The sequence below is a fragment of the Numida meleagris genome, chromosome 1 (genome assembly GCF_002078875.1).
Source record: "Numida meleagris isolate 19003 breed g44 Domestic line chromosome 1, NumMel1.0, whole genome shotgun sequence".
Classification (NCBI taxonomy): domain Eukaryota; kingdom Metazoa; phylum Chordata; class Aves; order Galliformes; family Numididae; genus Numida; species Numida meleagris.
The window spans coordinates 114,083,597-114,104,888 of NC_034409.1; the positions used below are offsets into that span (position 1 = coordinate 114,083,597).

General features: G+C 35.6%; 1 protein-coding gene across 1 annotated transcript in view; it reads right to left on the reverse strand.

Moving 5' to 3' along the window:
• Nucleotides 387-21,292, reverse strand: part of LOC110400257 (interleukin-1 receptor accessory protein-like 1) — a 167,281-nt gene continuing 146,375 nt past the window's right edge. Inside the window, exons 5-6 of the mRNA XM_021400026.1 lie at nt 2,618-2,692; nt 387-2,098 (exon numbers count right to left, since the gene is read on the reverse strand). Of these exons, the coding sequence (XP_021255701.1) occupies nt 1,950-2,098; nt 2,618-2,692 (224 nt within the window). The 3' untranslated portion in view covers nt 387-1,949. The remainder of the gene's footprint in view (nt 2,099-2,617; nt 2,693-21,292) is intronic.

Below are 21,292 nucleotides of genomic sequence, written 5' to 3' on the forward strand. Positions count from 1 at the left end.
AGTCGCATGACATTAACTTTAATTGCTGGTATATAGAAGAGAGCAATATATCTCAGCAATAAATGTCAGGTGTCTGCAGTGCTGGAGCCAAACAAATAAGATAGATACAGCCTTCCCATCAGAATGTTGATAATTCTTTGATTTAAGAACTGAACTCCAGAGGCTCTTCTAACAACAAAAACACCAAGGTTCCTGAGAGTTTTCTCAAAATTGTGCCCAGAACCATTCTCGAAAGGCCTGCCAGCACTGGCAGATTTTGAGTGAACTATCACTGTTGATGTTTCAGTACACCTTGGGAGCCCATAGAAGCACAGGCGTCTCTGTACATTATGCACAGCCCAAGGACATGTGCTGACATGTCTGCCATGCGTTCCTTTTTTCTCAGTGTGGAGGACCGGGAGATAAGAAGTACAGAGATGTGAGCAGAGAAGACTGTGCCAGCTTTGCACTGCACCAGCTGGTGACCTGCAGCATGAAATCCCAGATTACCTCAAGATCCTGCCTCCTTGCTCTTCTTTTTCCATGCCACTCTTTCCGCCAATATGTTTATTTTCATAATAGAAGGCAAACACACCATCCTAAACACACTGTGGAGGGCTATCTTGTTTTCTGTCACCATCTAGATCAGTCTGCAAGTAATGATTATCCCAGGCCTCAGATGGGTGGGAGGCTGCTGCCTCAGGTAATTGTCTAAGGTTTAGCTAAATGAACCTGAACATTATTCCAATGATAAAATATTTTTCATTTTTTGCAGGGTATGAACAGGCCCACTGAAATTAATGGTAGCTTTCCACAATGAAAGTGAAACGTAGCCCTTTCAAACATTACCCAGAAGGATCAAAGCACTAAATCTATGAGTGGAACAATATTTGAGCCAGAGAATTATCATTTTTTTTTCACTTGCTCCAGCTCTCATACAACTTGTCACAGACTTTTAAACAACAAATTAATATATTCTACATGTATAAGGTTAAGTACTTTTGTTTCATATTTATTTATGGTCAGTCTTTCCATCCTGAGTCTGAAAGTGACATTTTCAAATTAACCCTTTCACATTCATCAACAGCTATTTAGTTGTCTGAAAAGTGTCTTTTCCATAACCCAGCACTTCTCAAATAATTCATTCTACTTAGGACTATGAGAAATAAAAGGTATTATTAATACTTGAAATCATAGGTAAAAAGCTTCTAGCCATTAACAGTTACACTCTTATTGAATTAATCTTATTGAATTAATAAGTACAGTACATTAGGTGAAACACTGACAAAGCCCAAAAAGGATGTCATTTTTTTTTCATTAAAAATATCTCAGTAACCAACATCAGTCAGAAAAAAAAATTGGGCAGTCACTTTGCTTTCTGATTCCTAGAACTGTAGGTGAATAAAAAGGTAAAATCATCAAGAGTCATCAAACACAGAAATTATGTCTTCAGAAACAGAAAAAAAAAATAGCTGTATTAGGGAATATAACCACTTTACTGTATAATACTTTCAGAAAATATGTGTATAGAACACCATAACATTATTTGAATAGCTTGAATTATAATGTAATGTTTTATTAATAGCGAAACAAAGATGAGTTATATCATGGCCACTATTAGCTACAGGCTGCCGAGCACCATAAAATTCTCAGTTGCTGACTCTCCAACCTCATTTGCAAGGATTCTGCTATTTTTTTTTCCTGATGTTGTACTGCAGAATGTCCCGAGTTTGGTTTTCTTTATTTTATCTCATTTTGTTTTTTAGTTATTTTCACGGGATTAAAACAACTACCATATTGTTTCCCTTTGTGTCTTTAGTTAACGTGCTCAAAGATCCATCAACAGGATACCATTCTGACACCAAATTATAAGTCCAGTTTAACTTATTGATGACTGCTTGTTTCTTAGAAGATGCCATCTGTCAGTCCACAAAGGAGAAGAATTTCTATATCCTGTAAGCTACAGTACTTCATTCACTTAATTTTGGATACTTAATTAGATGTACGGCAGCAAAAGATCGAAGTGGCAAAATATACCCACCATCCACTAGTTTGGAAAAGAGTGAAAAAGTGGTTTCTTCATGCATTAATTTCTCTCTATTCATACTCACATAAATGTCTGTAAATTTGAAATAATCAGACTCAATTATGTTAACTTATCACTGTTTGCTGAATAGTTTTAGATCAGTACAACTTTTGTAAACACAGAATATATAACTACAGAACATCTTTGTAATTCCACAAGTAATTACCAAGTAAGTATTGAAAGCAGAATTTAAAAGACAAAATCCCTCTGAGCTTTTAATATATAGTGGATATATTTAAATATACAGAAAAGGGAAACTTTAGAAAGAGAAGCTCAGGCATGCGCATAACAATTGCTTTTGGGAATGGAAAATCAGTAATAAAAATGCAGGAGAAATCAAGATTTTAGTAATCAGCATTATTTACTACCATTTTTTTTGGTGAACAACACTCTTCTGGATGTTATATGATACACCTCTGCATGTCAACACAGTCTGTTTAACGTTTTCCCAATGAAAATATTAATGACATAATATTATCACATTACTATTGTACATTAACACATCAAATATCTTCATACAGTTTGAAGAGAAATTATGTGTTTACTACTTACCTAACTGCGTCTCCTGAATTGTTAGCTTACTTTCCAATGGGTGTAAAAGCTTTGGTGGTTTATCTGTTAGTGGTGCTAGAAAAGAAAGAAATTCACATATATAGTTTTCTGATTATTATTGTGTAGAATAAAACTTGATACATTGGTTCAGAAATGCTTTTTCTTTGTTTATTCATGCCTTAAGTAATGTTCATGCTTTAAGTAGCTGTAAATGCTTTTACTTACAGAGTAAATATAGCACCAAAATTAGAGTATTTAATATAATGAGGTACTGGAGACATTTGTTAAAAAATACCTCTACAGACTCCCACAAAAACCCTACAGCAACATCTTACAGTTTTGTGTCCTCATAAATGTGCTTTAATGTAGTGTTTTATTGCTTATTATAATATTTAAATTCATTCCTGCCTATTGGAGAAATAATAGAAATAATCTAAGATTTGAAGGTGGACTAAAATAAAGGGGTTCATTTTCAAAATCCAAGGGACAGATGCAGTGATGTAATGTTGAGACTCCTACTAAAATTACTTTTCCCTTTTAATTTACTCTGAAATAATTATGGTAGAATAGCGTAAATTGTAGAATAAGAGTTTTGTCATGGTCAAAAATGTTTTGAAGGTGCTAATAGGAATTTGATGAAGCATGTTCAAAACATGCTGCTGAACAGTGTAGCTATTAACTAGATTCATCACCTGCTGTATACTTAATTCACAGAAGTGACATTGAATATTGCTACTTTCATAGTACTAACAACTACTGTTAGTAAGTCTGTTCTACTGATCTCTGACAGACAAGTGTGTAACATATGAAAAGAACATTCACTTTTTTTCTTTAAATGATTAGTTAGTCTTCATGGGAAATCTCCAACTTTTAGCTCCCTGGAACATTTTGATATTTAGCTTTTCAACATTAATTCACATTTCAGTCTTTAACAAAGATTATGGGCTGTCAGAGATTTAAAGTACTTTTGACATTTTGATATAACTGTATAATATTTGTTCCCTCAAACTTGTCAAATCACTACTTCCTTTCTTACTGACACACATTCACATGAGCGTAGGTTTAATCTACTAAACACACTCATCTCCTGTCAGTTGAATTGAGAGAAGGTTGAGCTGCTTTCTCTTTACTACACTCATTTTACTCTCTGATTAAATTATCAATGCCCTTTAATACCTACAGTACTAACATTGCATGCAACAAGTACAGAATGAATCCATTGTTAACACATATTTTTCTGTTTCATAGATATTTTTCTTATTTGACCAAGGCATAAACCTCCCCAGCTGATATCACAGAATCATAGAATGCCTTGGATAAGGAGGAATCTTAAAGATCATCTAGTTTCCCCCTGCCATGGTTGCCACCCACTAAATCAAGCACCAGATCTGGTCACTCAGGGCCCTGAAGACCTCCAGGGATGGGGCAAAATGTTAGATGTTGATCCATCAGTGCAAGGGATGAACCAAAATACTTCTTCAGGGAAAAGACCTGGATTTGGTCCTCAAACACTCAGTTCATTTTTCTACTTTCTACAGGAAATCATTCTGCGTTAAAGACTTCAGAGAGAGCCCACAGTTATTACTTTTGAATAACATCTCTGGGTTACTACTTTTCTTTACACTGATCTCCCTATCTCTCTCCCTCTCCCTCTCTTTTTTTTTTTTTCCTTATGAGCTAAAGTAGGTAGAAGGGAAAAGGATCCAAACTGCATTTTTTCTTGAACTACAAAATGAGTCATTCCCAATCTTAACTTCTCCATCAAGACTCAGAATTTATCAGCACATTGCCATTTAAAAAAAAAATCATCCACTTTGAATTTAAATTTAGTTTTGCAGTTCTCTCACTCTCAACTCAATTACCATTTATCAGATAGTGTTTTCTGAGTCACTGTTGTTCTAAATCTGTGTTGAGATTCTTCAAGAAAACAAAAGTTTCTCATTGTATTAAAGATATAACTGGTTTAGTTCATCTGAATGCAACAAATTTGCTAGAAAACTGTATTTTTTTTCCAGTTTAAGCAAAGAAAGACATTACTTTTATGGTCCTGTACTTAAAATCTCTAAGAGGCTTCCTACTATTAAATGAATTGACATAAAATTGTTAATATTAGTAGTATATAAATAAATCACACTTGAACAAGAACAATTTTCCTATAACTTGTGATACTCAAGTCTTCAACAAAGAATTTCACAGAAGAAATGTTGTTGAAAATAATAAATTAGATATATAACTGATATACTAGATTCACAGGAGATTGTAGGCTGGAAAGACATTCTGGAGATCAAGTGGTTTAAACTCTCGCTGAAAGTAAATTCAATAGATCAGAAAGTCAGTAGGTCAGTACTTTGTCCACTGAAGTCTTGAACATCTCTGTGGATGGAGAATTCACCACTTCAAGTATTTCATCCCCTATGCACTGGACTCAATCCAGTATGCCTTTTTCTACACTGAGGAAACAAGGCTTTGACAGAGTATTCCAAATGCACTCTCACAGGTGCTAAATAGTTGTGTAGGAACACTTTCTTGGACCTGCTAGCTAAACATTGGACAAAAGATGTGCAGTTGGCCCTTGCTGACTGAGGTTCAATTTATTTTATACTTGGGCTGCTAGAATCTTATCTGCAAAGCTTTTTCCTACTCAGTCAGACCATGTCCTGAACTACTGCACAGGGTTATTCCAGAACTAGGGCAAGACTTTGCATTTGCCTTTGTCCAACTCCATGGTCATCAGTCCCTGTCTTCAACTTGTCAAGATCTCTCAGCACCCTTGACCTCCAGCACGTCACCCAGTCCTCTGCTTTTGGTGAAATTGAAATCTATTCCATCATCCAAGAGACAGAATACACAGAATCATAGAATCACCAAGGTTGGAAAAGACCTACAAGATCATCCATTCCAACCATAAGCTCTCTAATCTACATTAAAACAAAGATGCACTATAGGTTACCCATGTTGTATTTTAAGGTGATATTTGCCAATATTTTCAGCCAGAAAGAATATCTAACACAGCTGTAGGCACGTCTGTGGTTCAAGCACTTCTATCTCTCAGGGCTAACTCCTTCACCCATGTAGGAAACCAAAAGCGCCCCTGAGCATACTGCATTTCAAAGTTTTAGCTATAAGGAAACATTGAAAGAGAGTGATATAGGCAAGAAAAATCATTTCAGTATCTTGCTATACTTTAGATATATGTCTATGAAATTTTAAGACAATTTAAAATGCACTCTCAATCAATCTACACCTTAAGTGAATGTTGCTTTATTTATTAGTCTACAAATATATGTATGTTTTTCTGGCAATTAAGCCATGTGAACCAAAACAAAGGTGAGAAGATTTCAGCTGCCCCTCTGCATTTCAGTTTTATGCCGTCTGCAGATACCAAAATTCATAGGCAACACAGAGCTTCTGCAATCTTTGTTCAGTTTAGAAACTCTGAAGTAGACCTACTGTCACCTAAAAGCAATTTCATATCCTTCAGACCATGAGGTTTGTATTCTTAACTGGAGCAACCCATCATACAAAAGACTATTCAAAATGAACACATTTTTCAGACAGATATATTGAAGTACAGTTATCTAGTAAGTTCAACAACAGAAAACAAAAATTTATCCTTTCTCCCTGACTTTTTACTACATGGTAAGAACTGGGAAAACCAACAAACAAACAAACCACAAAACCTCACACCTACAGCTTCTCTTAACAAGCTAAGAACCCTATATTTTTTAAAGAAGAGATGTAGAAAGGCAACCATTTTCAGATCCTACCAAAACATTAATGATTTCAAAACACTTCCTGTGTTGTATTGCAAGCAAACAACCAGAATTCTTTACCGTGTTGCTAAAAAAAATAGAGAAGGTCCCCTTCCCGCTAGGTAGTTATTACATGATCATCAGGAGGAACAGTGCTCAGATTCCTATTTCTATTCTTACATAGGGGATTGTCACGTTTCTTGGCAAGAATCTTAACTCCAGGACATTATTATCTACTGATGTATGGATGCAGTGTCTCTCTCTTTCTCTCTGTTTCTCCTGTCCCCTTTCCTCTATCCTTCTTTCTTCCCCTCCTGCCTCTCCCTCTTTCTTCTGCATCTTCTTTCTCCACTTCACCTTCTCCTTCTTCTCTTTCCCCCGCTATTTCCTCTTAAGAGTCAAGAATCTTATTCCAGATGAAGTTAATAAGAACTCAAAAAAAAAACACACAACAGGGTTTTGATAGGTCAGCTTCTCACAAGGAAAAGCAGTTTGATCAAAAGTCCATCTTTCTGAACCATAACTGTAGAATGGTTTGCAAAGAAATCTGTGTCACATTTGCTTTTCATTAAAAGAAAAATAAAGCAAAAAAAAAAAAAATCATAAGTAACCATTTCTGAAAATGTATTTAAAATTAATGTTTAACTTTAAACTTATTGTTCATGTGCAGACATATTGATTGTACTCAAAGAGAAAGTAACTAACTTCATAGTCCTTATCTACTAGATTGGATGTATTTTTAAAATGTATTGAAATATTTGCCTTGTGGTGATAAAATGGAGAGCCATCACAATCAGTTACCCAGCTAGAAACTAGCCAGAAGATAATATTTTTAGACTGGCTACTTATTTCTCTATTTTTCTTTCTAAGCTACATCTTTAACTTCAGATGTTTATGGTCACACAGAATATACTTTTACTGTTTGCAAACTTCTGTTATTTGAGGAGACTGGGCACTTGATAGAGTTTCATATAACTAATGAAGAAAAGCTTAATCTGTACATCAAAATATGACTAATCCTGGGTACAAAAAAATTAAATCATACAAGCTTAATTATAATAATAATAAATAATAATTATTATTATTAATAATTCCAAAGATCTATGCTAGTGTCTACTCACAAATTGCTCAGATTCTTCTATGGAAATTGTGATGAGTACAAATAATTGTCATTTCTTAGAGGCAGACAGGACTATGTGGAGCTGTCTACAACTCAGAAACACAATTTATTTTCTGGAAGGACATGACAGTTCCTGCAAGGAAATAAATTCACTAGAATGGTTGTCTTGCTTGGTCATTTTGAGCTATCTGTACTTCAGAACATTTCTTGTCTAGGTAGTTTATTGAAGTAAAACTTACTTTCTGAAGATGAAAAACTTTCTGATCATTCTGAGACATGATGTAATACAATGAGATTAAACCTCTTATGTTTATAAATACATCTTATTTTTAGAAAAAATGACTGGCATGTCCCTGGAAGATAAATCAATAATACTATTAAGAAAAATCCTCCACATTTTTTGCTTTTCTCATTAAAATGTACTTTCTTGCTGATTTTTCTGAGCTTTTTTTTTTTTTTTCCCCCCCTGTTTTGACAAGTCTTTGTTCTGTTAATTTGGCACAAACAAGAGACTGTAGGGAGAATACACCCCCTTGTAGCTGCAGTATATAATAGAATGCAGTAAAACTAAATGTGTGTAGCCCGAACCTATGTATTCAGATAGGTCACTAGATAATTTATTTTCTTTTTTGAAATAAATATGTGGCAAGATCTTTTATAAAAAGTAAATTATTTATGCCTGTTTGAGAATTCTAATAAATATGATGTCTCCGTTACAATCAGATTATCTTTCATTCACAAAGGCATTATTTAAAATCACATACACCCAGAGCAGCTCTATGAGAACATTCTGCTTCACTGTGTGAACAAGCCTGACTGTACCCTCAATCAAGCAGGTCAAACTGAGGGCAGATAAAAATAAAGATCCATATAAGGCTACTAAGGATATATGCATGAATAATATAATAATCATAAATTAACTACTCAGTGTGACTTGGTTATCACAATGACTGACTGAAGATCAGAATTTATCTGTTGAACCATTCCCATAAATCATGAACTTTGAGACATAAATTTGGCCTCGTTTTTCAGTGTATGCCTTTTGTGTTGTTTTCTGCTTACCACATATTACAAGAAAGCCAACACTACTGATTTGGGCATACAACTTAAAAGTCTTTATTACTCATACCAAATCCTTCCATCTGAGTTTTTTTTTTGTCCCAAAATGAGGTTTTTTTTTTTTTAACATTTCTCTTTTTCATAAAATAACAATGTAATGCAGTAAATTGCTTTATTGCACTGGAAGTACAGCACTTCCTGTGAGAAAACGCAGTAGAGATGCAGATAAAGCAGTAATAAAGTTAATACATATTCAATATTCAATACTCATTAATTTTTATTATTATGAAAATAAAAATATGTCTTTTGTATGCAAGAGTTTCAGTGATGCATATTGGGAAAGGAAGAGGCACTGAGGAAATGGAGTTGTGGTTTAACCCAGAAGGTGGCTTGGCACCATACAGTTGTTTGCTCACTCACCCCACTTCTTAGTGGGATGGGCGAGAGAACTGGGGGAAAAAAAGTAGAACTCATAGGATGAGATAAAACTATTTACTAAGATAAGAGAAAAGGAAAATGATAGTCGTTATGACTATATATATATGGATGTATATAACAAGTGCTACACAAGCAATGGCTCACCACCCCCCCTGACTGATGCCCAGCTAGTCCCCCAGTGAGAGGAAGAGAGCCAGATGAACTCCCACCCCCTTCAAAACTCCTTCTGCATGATATCATATGGCATAGAATGTTCCTTTGGTGAGTTTAAGACAGCTGTCCTAATTCTGTTCCCTCCCAGCTCCTTGGGCCCTTTGCTGAGAATGGCCTTGGCTCTGTACAACACTGCTCAGCAGCAACTATATACATTGGTGTGTTATCAACAGTGTTTTTCTCCTAGAACCAAAACATAGCATCAAACCAGACACTCTGAGGAAAACAATTCCATCCCAGCTGAAACTAAGACAGATGGGAAGAATATTTATTTCCAGGTAGACTTTTAAAATGTTTTAGGCTTGTGAGTCCCACATGATCTACCACAGGCTAAATAGTGGTGAAGATGAACAGATGAAGCCAAGTGCTGGGGTTTTCATTATATACTCATCTCTAATTGAATATGATAGGACATTTGCATTACTCCTGTGGTTTCAGAGAAGGTGTATATATTCCTCCTTTTATCTGATAATTTTCTTAAACACGGTGGCTTTTTCCAGCAGTCTCCAAGGAAAAAGTCCTAATAATCAAAATACTCTCATCATAGATGCTAATGCATTCCTGAAATACAAAAGAACTGAACATTATATGTAGTTTAAACCACTGAGTGACATATCAGCCTAATATTATGGCAGTATCAGTTTCTTTGTGTGGCAGATTTAGAATTCGTATTTTGAATCACATGCTGAAATATGGTCTGTCTGCACGGTCTGATCAGTTTGTTCCACCTAAGGGATATCAGATCATCTGAAAGAAATGAGAAATGTTGAACATGATGGCTGTTGCTGTTGTTGTCTTAAACGAGCATGTGATATATTATCTGTGTGTTTAATTAAAAGTGGTTTTATTAGCAGAAGAATGAAACCACGCATGCAGGAGCACTTCCATCAGGAGATTCTCTGTTGTATAGGCCTACAGAATTTCACTCACTAGGAATTTTGTTTTGCACTCCTTACATTACTGGCCTGCATAAGGTCTTAAGGCCAACATGACCATCTTTGCTCCAGTCAGAGTGCCATAAATGGATTCTTTTAACTATTTTCATACTTCTTGAGAGGAACACGCACACCTGTTGCTTATCACATGTTACAGGACGGTCTTACAGACGGTGTCAGTGGGATCTGGCATTGCAGTCTTATAAACAGTTTTGTAAACAATAGCAATGGGATCAGTCTCAAACTTCCTCCTGCCCTTACAGCGGCAACTAGAAGACAAAATAGTCAAAGACAGAGAAGACCACTGCAGTGGTCACGTTTTAATATTCAAGTACTGTGCTCCTGGTTTGAATTCAGCTTTCTCTACAATTTTATGCACACATAGCTTTCTCTAAAGCACCTTGTTTCTCTAGTATAGGGCCTGTGTTGCTCTTTACCACCACATGAGAACAGGATTAAACAAATCCAGTTGACCTCAATTAAGCTCTTTGTGCTGTTGATTCTGATACTGCTTCTATTCCAAGACAAATGAAAGGCTTTTGGATCTTGTTTCCTGGTTCTTTTTAAGTCTGGCAGCTCATACAAATGACTTTTAGAGGGATCTATATGAGTGATGATCTCTTACCGTAACTACTTCAGGGCAGTTTGAATCGATGAGAGTATTTTTTCCTTCTACAGCAAGATGCCTTTGTTTATGATCTGCAAAGTTGTGTGCTATATAAATCTTGTATAAGACTTGTGAAACAAACTGAAACATAAGCAGTATCCTTAACAACTGAGCTACCTGAATAGTTTACATATTCACAAAGAAAAATACAGTTATATAACTCATGAGGTTTATGAAAAAATAAGAAAAGCTAGACTCACACATGCCACATCAAGCAAGCATCCTGCAACACATGTTATTAAAATTTCTCTGTATATCATCACCGATCCCCCTCTCACATAATCCCCTGTACTGTCCTCTTTTTTGATTCTAGATTAAAGTATATGGGAAAGAAAATTCTGAAAGTGTCACAGTATTATGTTCTCTATGACTAAACCAAATATACATTTTCTTAACAATTACTCTACTGTGCTTACTGGAAGGCTTACAAAAAAATCTCATTTTAGTAATCATTATGTTGTCCAATTATTCTGAGAAACTTACAGTTTTGTGTTCAGTCTGACTTCTGCCCTTATCAGTTGAATTTTCAGTTTTATTATTAATTATTATTTCTTTTTCTTGATTTTTTTCACAATCTTTAAAATTTCACCTTAATATTTAACATTACTTTCCAGTTCTGTCCTGTTATTTTGTATATGCTGACTCAGATTTAGATTTCAAACCAAAATAACTGGAGTGTATTTTCTCACATCCCTATTTATTGTAGGACACTTCTTTTAGGAACTTATCCTGCATTGCTTTTATTACTGCCTCTTTTTTTTCTTTTCTTTAGAGAGAGTTAAAGCAGATAGTTCTTGGAAATGCTGTAACTCATAACCTTTGAACACAAATTGTAGATACTTTATGCTTTTTTCCTTAATTAAATCTTTCTGCTGATAAGGTTGACATTTCAGAATAAGATTTCTCAGTCTCTGAGGAGGCCTTGTGAAGGAAATAGGGCTTTATGCACCCTGACCACTTCCACCCTTCCAAAAAGCTGACATTTAAAGTCCTGACAATTAAAGTTTTTACTTACTGCATTGGCTTTTCTCCTTCAGAATTTGTAGTCAGCCTTTTAATTTTGTTTCTCTATTTCATAATCGTGTGATTTAAAAACCAACTTGTTCTCATTCTGTCTGTACTATCATGAATCTGTACATCTTTTTCATTTGTTCTCCAAGTCATTTCAGTGATTTAGGTCTTTTAAACCTGTCTTTGCTTGGCTAGAAATCTGGACACAATATGATTTCTCGTGGCACAAAAATTAAGTGAGAAAAATCCTTAATTTCTACTTTTGTAAGTAGTGTTTATTTTATTTTTAATTTTACTTTAATACTTGATTTGAGTGCACAATAAGTTTTTTTTCCTCTCAGGCAACTATTTTAGAGATTAAAGGAGATAATTTGTTTTTTAAGCTGGGAAATTTTAGGCTTTAGGAAAGGAACTGACACTACAATCTTCAAGAAAGACAAGAAGTTATTTGGGGAACACAGACTGGCTAACTTCACCTTGGTCCCTAGGAAGGTGATGGAGCAAATAGTTCTGAAAATGATCTCCAAACACATAAGGGACAAGAAGATGATTGGGAATAGTCAGGATGGATTTACAAAGGGGAGATTATGTTTAATCAGCTTGACAGCCTTCAGTGATGAGATGGCTGGTTCAGTGGATGAGAAGAGAGCAGTAGACATCGTTATTTTTGACTTAGGAAGGCTTTTGGCACTGTTTCCCATAACATTTTCATTACTAGAATGATGAAAATTTGTAAGTGATAGTAAGGTGGGCTGAACTGCTGGGCTCAGAGGGCTGTGATAAGCAGCATAAAATCCAGCTGGAGGTACAACTAGTGTTGCACACCAGGTGTCAGTACTGGGGCCAGCACTGTTTAACTTCTTAATTAATGACCAGGATAATGGACAGAGTGCACTTTCAACTAGCTTGCAGATGACACAACACCAAGAGGAGCTGTTAACACAGGAGACATTCAGTGTACTGACATTCAGAGAGAACCTGACATGTTGAGAACTGGGCTCTTAGTACGAATCTCACGAAGTTCAGTAACAGCAAATGCAAAGTCCTACTCTTGGGTAGGAACAACCTCTGGCCTCAGAGGAAGCTGAGATCTGACCAGTTGAAAATCGGCTTGGTAGAGAAAGACCTAGGTGTCCTGGGGAATAAATTAGACATGTGCTCTTAAAGTAAAGAAAGTCAAAAGCACCTTAGGATGCATTAGGTCAAGTGTTGCCAGCAGGTCTAGGGAGGTGATTCTTCCCCTCTTCCCCTTCTAAGCCCTCATGAGACATATCTGGAGTGCCAGGTCCTGCGCTGGTCTCTTCAGTACAAGAGAGACACAGACATACTGAGATAAGCACAATGATGGTTCACAATGATAATTAAGGGATTGGAGCATCTGACAGATGAAGGAGAGGCTGAGAAAGATGGGACTGTTAAGCACAGAAAGCAGAAGGCTCAGGAGGTTCTTGGCCACACATAAAAATACCTGACAGAAGGAATTAAAATAAAAGAGCCAGAACTTTCTCAGTGCTACCAAGTGACAAGATGACAGTCAATGGGTATACACAGGATATGTACTAAATTTATACAGAAAAGTTAGTGAAAATACAGGAAATTTTACTTAAAAAGAAATTTCTTCATTGTGAGGGTGGTTATGCACAGAAACAGAGCTTGTAGAGTCTCCAGCCTTGGTGATACTGAAATCCTGACAGGACACAGCCCTGTGCAACCTGCCCTTGCTGAAACTGCTGTGGGCTGTGGGTTGGACCAAATAATCTCCAGCTGCATTTTTCTGCATAAGTTGTGAGACTCACTCTTGTGAGCTTATGGAATGATTATTTTTTATTGCTATTTTTATTTTTATTAACTATTTCCACTCATAATCAGGTTTAGAAAATCGAGGCAATTCCCAAGGTGACCAGGGTAGTGGCTGTGTAGATGAGGTGACTACCAAGGCAGGCTCCACACTGAATAAATCACACTGAATATCTCTACAGCTTATACAAAGGATCTGCCTGGTTCTATACTATGTGTATAGATGCTATCATTATAACAGCAGACATTCTGGCACAGAGGACTTCTGATTTGCCTAATCTTTTCACAAATCTGTGTGAAGTCTAAGCATGCAAGTTTCATAGACTTCTGTTTTATAACATGATTGTAGAATATTAATGTCTACCAAAGCACACAGAAGCAGAAAGTTACACAGTACCTGTAAGAGAAAGGAGTAGAAGATGCTTGAGAACATTATATCAAGCACTTATTGCCTGATTGATGCACCAGACTTTGAATAAAGCTTGCCACACAAATCCAGAATGGCAGATGTTATATTAACACATATCATATGGTCACTTGGGAGCAAACAGAGATTAGACATCATAAGCATTTGGTCTGCAGAAATGTTACCAAATCTTGTGGTTACACAGCACTAATTTATTTCCTGGTGAATAAAAAATCTACTTGTAAGAAATAAATGCACATATACTTATTAAACGAGTGAATAACAATACCCCAAACCTGAAAACCTTATTGAAAATAACATTGAAACATAAAATAATCAATAAAAAAATTCAGAAAAAGTCCTCGTCTAGTTACAAACATGTTGACAAAAAGGAATGTCACTAGTAAACAATAAATATCAAATTTGATTATTTCTTTTTCAGATTCTGTAACAGCAACAATAACACTTCTCCCTCTTTAGTCAGTGTTTTCTTTACAGAATCCTTCCATTATGTTTCTTTGGAAACAAAAAAGAAGTGGTTGGACAAAGTTTACTTTATGAAGGAAACTAATAACTGTTAGAACATCTGTAAATTAACCTGTGTATGTTTACGCTGGCAAGAAATCTATGCCACTCCATTTGCTAAATCACTACTATCATAAAATTACAGAAAAAAATCTTGATTAGTCAGACCTCTTCATAATAAAATACCTTAGGCTCAGAGGACGTGTAATTTGGATGCTTCCTTCCCTTAGTTTTCCCCAAAGCTGTTATTGCTTTTAAATATATGGAGGAGTTTATAATGACATGTACATATTGTTTACACATAAAAATCAGGCTTATTTGGGATTTTTAAATTATTATCCATAATGGTAAATATTATTTTTAGAAACTTTACATCTTCATTAGAAATGTCTATTTTTCATGTTAGAGAATCTAACAAATAACCCTAATGCAAAACATTATTTTATTTTTTGGAGGCTGGAATAGAAGTGTTCATTTTGGATCCAACTTTTAGAGTAAGGCCACCTTGATAATACTCTTCATCTGCCCAGGTTTCAGCATCTTGGTTCTTTTAGTACAAGAACTTCATATTTCACAATATTTTGGTTTTAATCACATCCAAAGTTAATAGATAATAAATATTAGAAAATCAAATTTGAATTTTCAACAGAGGGACTAGCCTTCTATGATAGAATTTCTTAATTTATCTTGGAGTTTGTCTACAAGGTGCTATTCAGTGTCATACAGAGCTATCTGAGCCTTATTAGAAAGAACACATTAACAAGCCATTGTGTCTGGGTGGAAATACTGTATTTCAGCAGCTTAATAATCTGTGCCATTGAACTTGTGAAGAGTGCCCTGCAAACAAAGCTGTGCTGTTTCTAGGTCAGTATCAATGTTTAATACCTCACTGTGATATATTTTTAGTAATTTAAGAGTACTAATCCAGTTTTCAAAAAACAGTAGTAGTACTTAGAGGCCTAAATGTCATGCCAATTCTCAAAATATCATGAGTTGCTATGGATCTCATTTAAGTTTTTGTAAATCTAGAAGGAGAAATCTAAATTCCTGGAAAGCAAGTGACTTGCCTGAAAAGCTTTCTTTGGCTGAAAACCCAGTCTTCCAGCAAATTAGACTCTTTCCCAGTGAAAAAAAAAAACCTGTTAATGTAGTGTGTCTGTAGAAAGTACAAACATAACTCATTTTGCTTACAAATACTCTACTTCTGCTTTACACGGCTGACTTCTTTTGCATGTTCAAAGAAGCACCTGAATTGCTAAATTGGAGACATGAGGAAAAACAGCTGAGCTGGGAAATAAAAACATACTAATTTGAACATAAAAATTTAGAACTGTGACAATCTGCTAAAAATTAAGTTGTTCTCGGGAAATAAAGAAAGATTGAGAAATATTGTAGTTTTGACTAAATTATAGAGACAATAGGAAAAGTTTGTTATCTTGATAAAATCTTTGTTATTGAAAGATCTTTCACTGGAAATATTTCAGTCTTTTCAGGCTTCTGTGTTCAGCTTTGATAGCAAGAAGGAATTTTTCAGTCCACAAGCAGCTGTGGAAATGAACTATTGCATTGTGAGGTTCCTTTACAGAGAGAAAGAATATACTATCCTGCAGTACTAGCCACATCTTTGTTGCGCAGTACACTGGCTAGGAATTGTAGACACAAAAGACTAGCATCTCTACTTAATAATCTTAAACACTCACCAATCAAATCAGCTCTATGTTACTATTAATATTTAGGGAGTAAATATAAGGTCTCAGCACTTCCCTAGTCTGGCCAGCAAGATACGGCGTTTGTGGAAGAGGATTTTCTGAGACAAATAGATTACTCTTTCTTCTGCAAACATTCCAAAGTCAAATAAACACAGAAAGAATGAAAGCAGGAAGCAAAAAAAAAGAAACAAAAACAATCACCTCACTTTCTCTTACGCTTCATATAAGTACAACTTGTTTTTTGTTTTCACGATCCAGCTCATGATTTTTACCCCAACCCTATTCACTTCAATTTCAAAAGCTGACACAGTTACTTCTCATGACTGATTCATAATATATAATCCTGGGAAGATACAAGGAAAGTATCAGACTAGTGCCAAAAGTAACAGATTTTTCAAATCAACTGAAAAAGAAGTTAATCACTAATATATTTTTACTAGTTTCAGGAAAACCATGTTTATGGTGTTCCTCTGCTTCCTTCCTCTCCACTCAGTTTTCCCTAAACCTTATATAAATCAATTCAAAGACAAGCATCTTCTAGAGATAGTCCAGAGGAGGGCCACAAAGATGATGACTGGGCCTGGAGCACATCACATACGAGGGACAGCAGAGAGCACTGGGACTGTTCAGCCTGAAGAAGAGAAGGCTGAGAGGGGATCTCACCAATGCTTATAAATACTTAAAGGGCAGAAGTCAAATGGATGAGGCCAGGCTCTTTTCAGTGGTGCCCAAAGATGGGACAAGTGGCAATGAGAAGAAACTGGAACACAGGAAGTTCCATATAAACACAAGGAAAAACCATCACTGTGAGGGTGACGGAGCTCTGGAATAGGATGCTCAAAGAGGCAGAGAAGTCTCCTTCTCTGGAGGAGATTCAAGACATACCTAGACACTTTCCTGTGCAACTAGGCACAGGAACCTACTTTTAGAAGGGGGGTTGGACTCCATAATCTCTAGAGGTCCCTTCAAACACCTACAATTCTGTGATTATGTGCGATTCAAAATCTCATCATGCTGTTTAGGGTTGATCATGGAGGAGCACAAAATAAGGACCTGGGTGTTCTGGTGGACAACACACTGGCCACAAGCCAGCAGTGCGCCCTTGGAGCCAAGGCCAATGATATCCTGGGGTGCATTAAAAAGAGCATGGCCAGCAGATTGAGGGAGGTGATCCTCCCATTCTACTCTTTCCTGGTGAACACTGTGTCCAGTTCTGGTCTCCCCAGTTCAAAAAAGAAAGGCATTTCCTAGGATTCCAGCAGAGGGCCATAAAGATGATAAAGGGCCTGAAGCATCTCCCATATGAGGAATGGCTTAGTAACATGGATATGTTCAGCCTGGGGAAAAGAAGATTGAAGGGGGATCTGTTTAACGTTTATAAATATCTAAAGGGATGTGGGAGGCGAATGGATGAGGCCAGGCTCTTCTCAGTGGTGCTTAGTGATAGGACAAGAAGCAACAGCCTAAAACTTGAACATAGAAAAATCCATACAAACATGCAGAAGATAATTCTTTGCAGTAATGTTGATGGAGCACTGGAACAGGTTGCCCAGAGAGGTTGTGGAGTCTCCTCCTATGGAGATGTTCAAGACCCACAAGGATGCCAACCTGTGTGACCTATTGTAAGGAACCTGCTTTAGCAGGGGACTTGGACTCATTGATCTCTGGAAGTACCTTCCAACATCTGCAATTCTGTGATTCTGTGAAATGGGAGGTGGTGTGATAAAGAATGATACCTCAGCTAGAGCGGTGACAAGCTTAATAGGCTAAAGTGAACTAACTTAATCTTTGAGCAGACTAACTACAAATTGCAAATGTAGAGACCACCACAGCAGAGGCTCAAAAGAAATTTTAAAAACACTTCAGTGAAAGGAAACTCTAAAGGAAATTTAACTTTTGTGTCAGGAATATGCATTATTCGTAAACATACTCAGAGTAAGAGAAAGATAAGCAAATCATTCCCAAATACACTTTGCGTTAGGAAGAGTGGAGGAAAGCATGATAACATCACAGAATTCTACTGAATTGTCTGCTTTGTGTATAAATGCAACACATTGAATTCTTGCAGCACTTTTAAAGCTTTCTCCCCTATAATTACTTTGCTAGTTACTTCAACAGAAACACATTTAGCAAATGCTTGTGGGGTCCAAAACCAATTCCATATGCATATACTTAGTCTTCCTGTATATTTAAAAAGTATTCATCAATATGCTACAAATTAAGCACTGTTCAGCCAGACTACTTTTTTCTGATAAGTTTGAAGTGAATGTATTTCATTTATGACTGACAGAAAAACAATCAATTAAACGTATAATGCAAGCAGTACAAAGCCAGCTATGTGCGTTTTGGTTTTGGGAATATAGCTAACTTTCTAGTGCAAGGTTATCACAAGTTAGCAGAAACCAAGAAATTGGAAAAAATTTGTAGTGTGGAAGAAGGATGGAGCCATGCCATAGTCATTCTTCATCATACTAGAAAGAAATGTGGAAGGCAAAAGAAATCACAATTGATGTGTGCTCCTTGATGTAATCACCTCCTTTTCGTTCCCCTCTCCTCCTTTTTTAGAGGAAAAGATGAGAAACAAAAAATTAGTTCTAATGCATACTCCAAAACAAAGTATATACACCAAAGAACAAGTGCAAGAAAAAAACAAAGTTATGACTGTATAGTATGTTATGCTAGAATGTCATCAAGTGCAGGTTTCAGAAAGCACCTTTCACAAACAAGCGTTGTAGAGATATTAAAAGCAGATAGAAATCTTTTAGAATTGTCCTTAAAGAATAGGAAGTGCTACTGAAATATTCTGAACTCACACTAGAATAATATTCTTACAAGGTTTTCTAAAACACTTTTTTGCCTTTTGGTCATTATTTGCTTTGCCAATTTTTCCTCCAAGTGTTATAATTTTTTTTGAAAAAAAATAGTGACATACTAAAAGCTGCTTGTGAGTGATAGATTATTAATAGCTGAGCCTTGGCAGTGGACATGGGAAAATCTAAAATACTTTTTTTAATCTCAAGAATGGATTCTTACAAGAGACTTCTTTAATTTTACAAATTATTGTGAGAGAAACATACTTTAAAGTTAAGCAGAGACAGATATTCTGAAATGATTTGCACACATACTAAGCATTTTTATTATTGAAAATGCATCTTAAATGCATTTCCTATAATAGATTTACCTCATTAGTAGATATTTTCACCTTTATACTGTTCTCTATAATATTTTTCTTTATAGGTCTGAAGGCATTTCTTAGTTTCTCTTTTTCACACCCTTTGTCATATATTTTTAGTAGCCACAACGTGCATTTCTCAGGTGTTTAAGGTTTGGAAATATGCAAATGGAAAAAGACAGGAGTTGGACACAAAAAAATGTGCTATTTGATAAGACATAACAAAAATTTAAATAACACTTTTAAATAATAGGCAGATGTCTTTAACAACTACAATGCCACATTTTTGTAACAGCAGGATGGCTAGAAATTGGGCAGTTAATAGACATATCTTACTGATCTCTAATGAAAGTAAAATATTCAGGGAAATTAAGTAGACTGAGGTGGAAAAATAACAGTTCTTTGAGAAGTGAATATTATAATGTACAAAATACCCTTCACCCTATCTGCTGAAAAATATTCACTTATAGATTTTTTTAAACTACTCTGCCCCAAGGTTAACTCTACAGTTATGTACTCTTTTATTCTTCAGGATTTTCCTGCTGCTCAGCACTTTTTTCTATATTTTTATATTCAACTCTGTAAATATTCATAGCAGTCCACGCTGAACTCCTCAGCATAAGTACTCTCCACAAATTTTTAAGTGGATCAATATTGCTGGACCTACAGCTCCACCTGTGTCTCCTTAGGCAGATCTACTGGTTATTGAAATAGGAATGTCTACAACTTCACTACTGCTTTACCAGGAGCAAGCTCCATCTCCAAGACGTTCTCATGAGATTTCAATGGCTGCAAACCCAGTGATCCGGTCTCTCTCTACCTTATCTGTAGGTAATAGGTCCACTGAGCAAGCCCACTCTTCACTATGGATTTACTCTTAATCAAGTTTTTATTATTATTATTATTAGTATTATTATTTAATTTCACTAAATTTGGAAGTCCAAGGTCACAGAACAAAACAAGTAGGAAAATAAAGTGTTAGGAAATATCAATGTAAAAGAACTACAAAATGAGTGAAAAAAACAAACGCTTAACTGAAACTTGAAGTGAAAAAGAACACTAAGAGATATACATTTTCAAAAACTATGAAAAGTACCAGGCATGTAGCTTCAGAAAAACAGCCAAAACAAAAAAAAGCCACCCAATTTGAACTCAGTGTGAATCTGTAGGAAATAATTTGTGATCTTTAGCTACAGGTTGCTGAATCTCTTTATTAGCAATTAACATGATTAAGTACAGTTTTCTTATCTGATTTAATTAGCTGTACTCATACAGAACTATTCTAAGTTGGGCATCAAAGATCTATGACACATATTTTCAAATACATGTACAATTATTGTGAAAATGAATGTAATAGTAGCATTCACTAGCCCAAGGCAATTACAATTATGGGAAGTGCTTGTTTGGTAAAAGGTCACCATTTGATGTCTTGCATTTGCCTGAAATAGTCCAGACACTGCACAAGCTCCAACAATGAAAGCTTATTTTTAACCACCATGATTTAGCAATTTAACTTTAGAACTCATTCAAAGTGTTTCTGAATATTTAAACAGTGAGAATTTAAAATTATTTTCTTGAAACAAATGATTGATTAAACTTTTAAACCTGTTTTTATTTTTGTACTCTGTTTATACTTTTACCTATGGGCATATTGCCGAATTAATTGTGTCAGTTTTATCAGCTATGATGATAATTTCTTGAAGCCATGTGAATTGCTAAGAACTTTTTAAATGACCCTTTCAGAATTACATTAATCTTCAATTCAAACTGTCTCCTGATTAATTCACTTGCATTTTGCTGGAGGCCACTTGTACAGAGTCTTCGCCATCAGCCGAAATGCTGGGGAAGCTGCTTACAGTGTAGATCACATC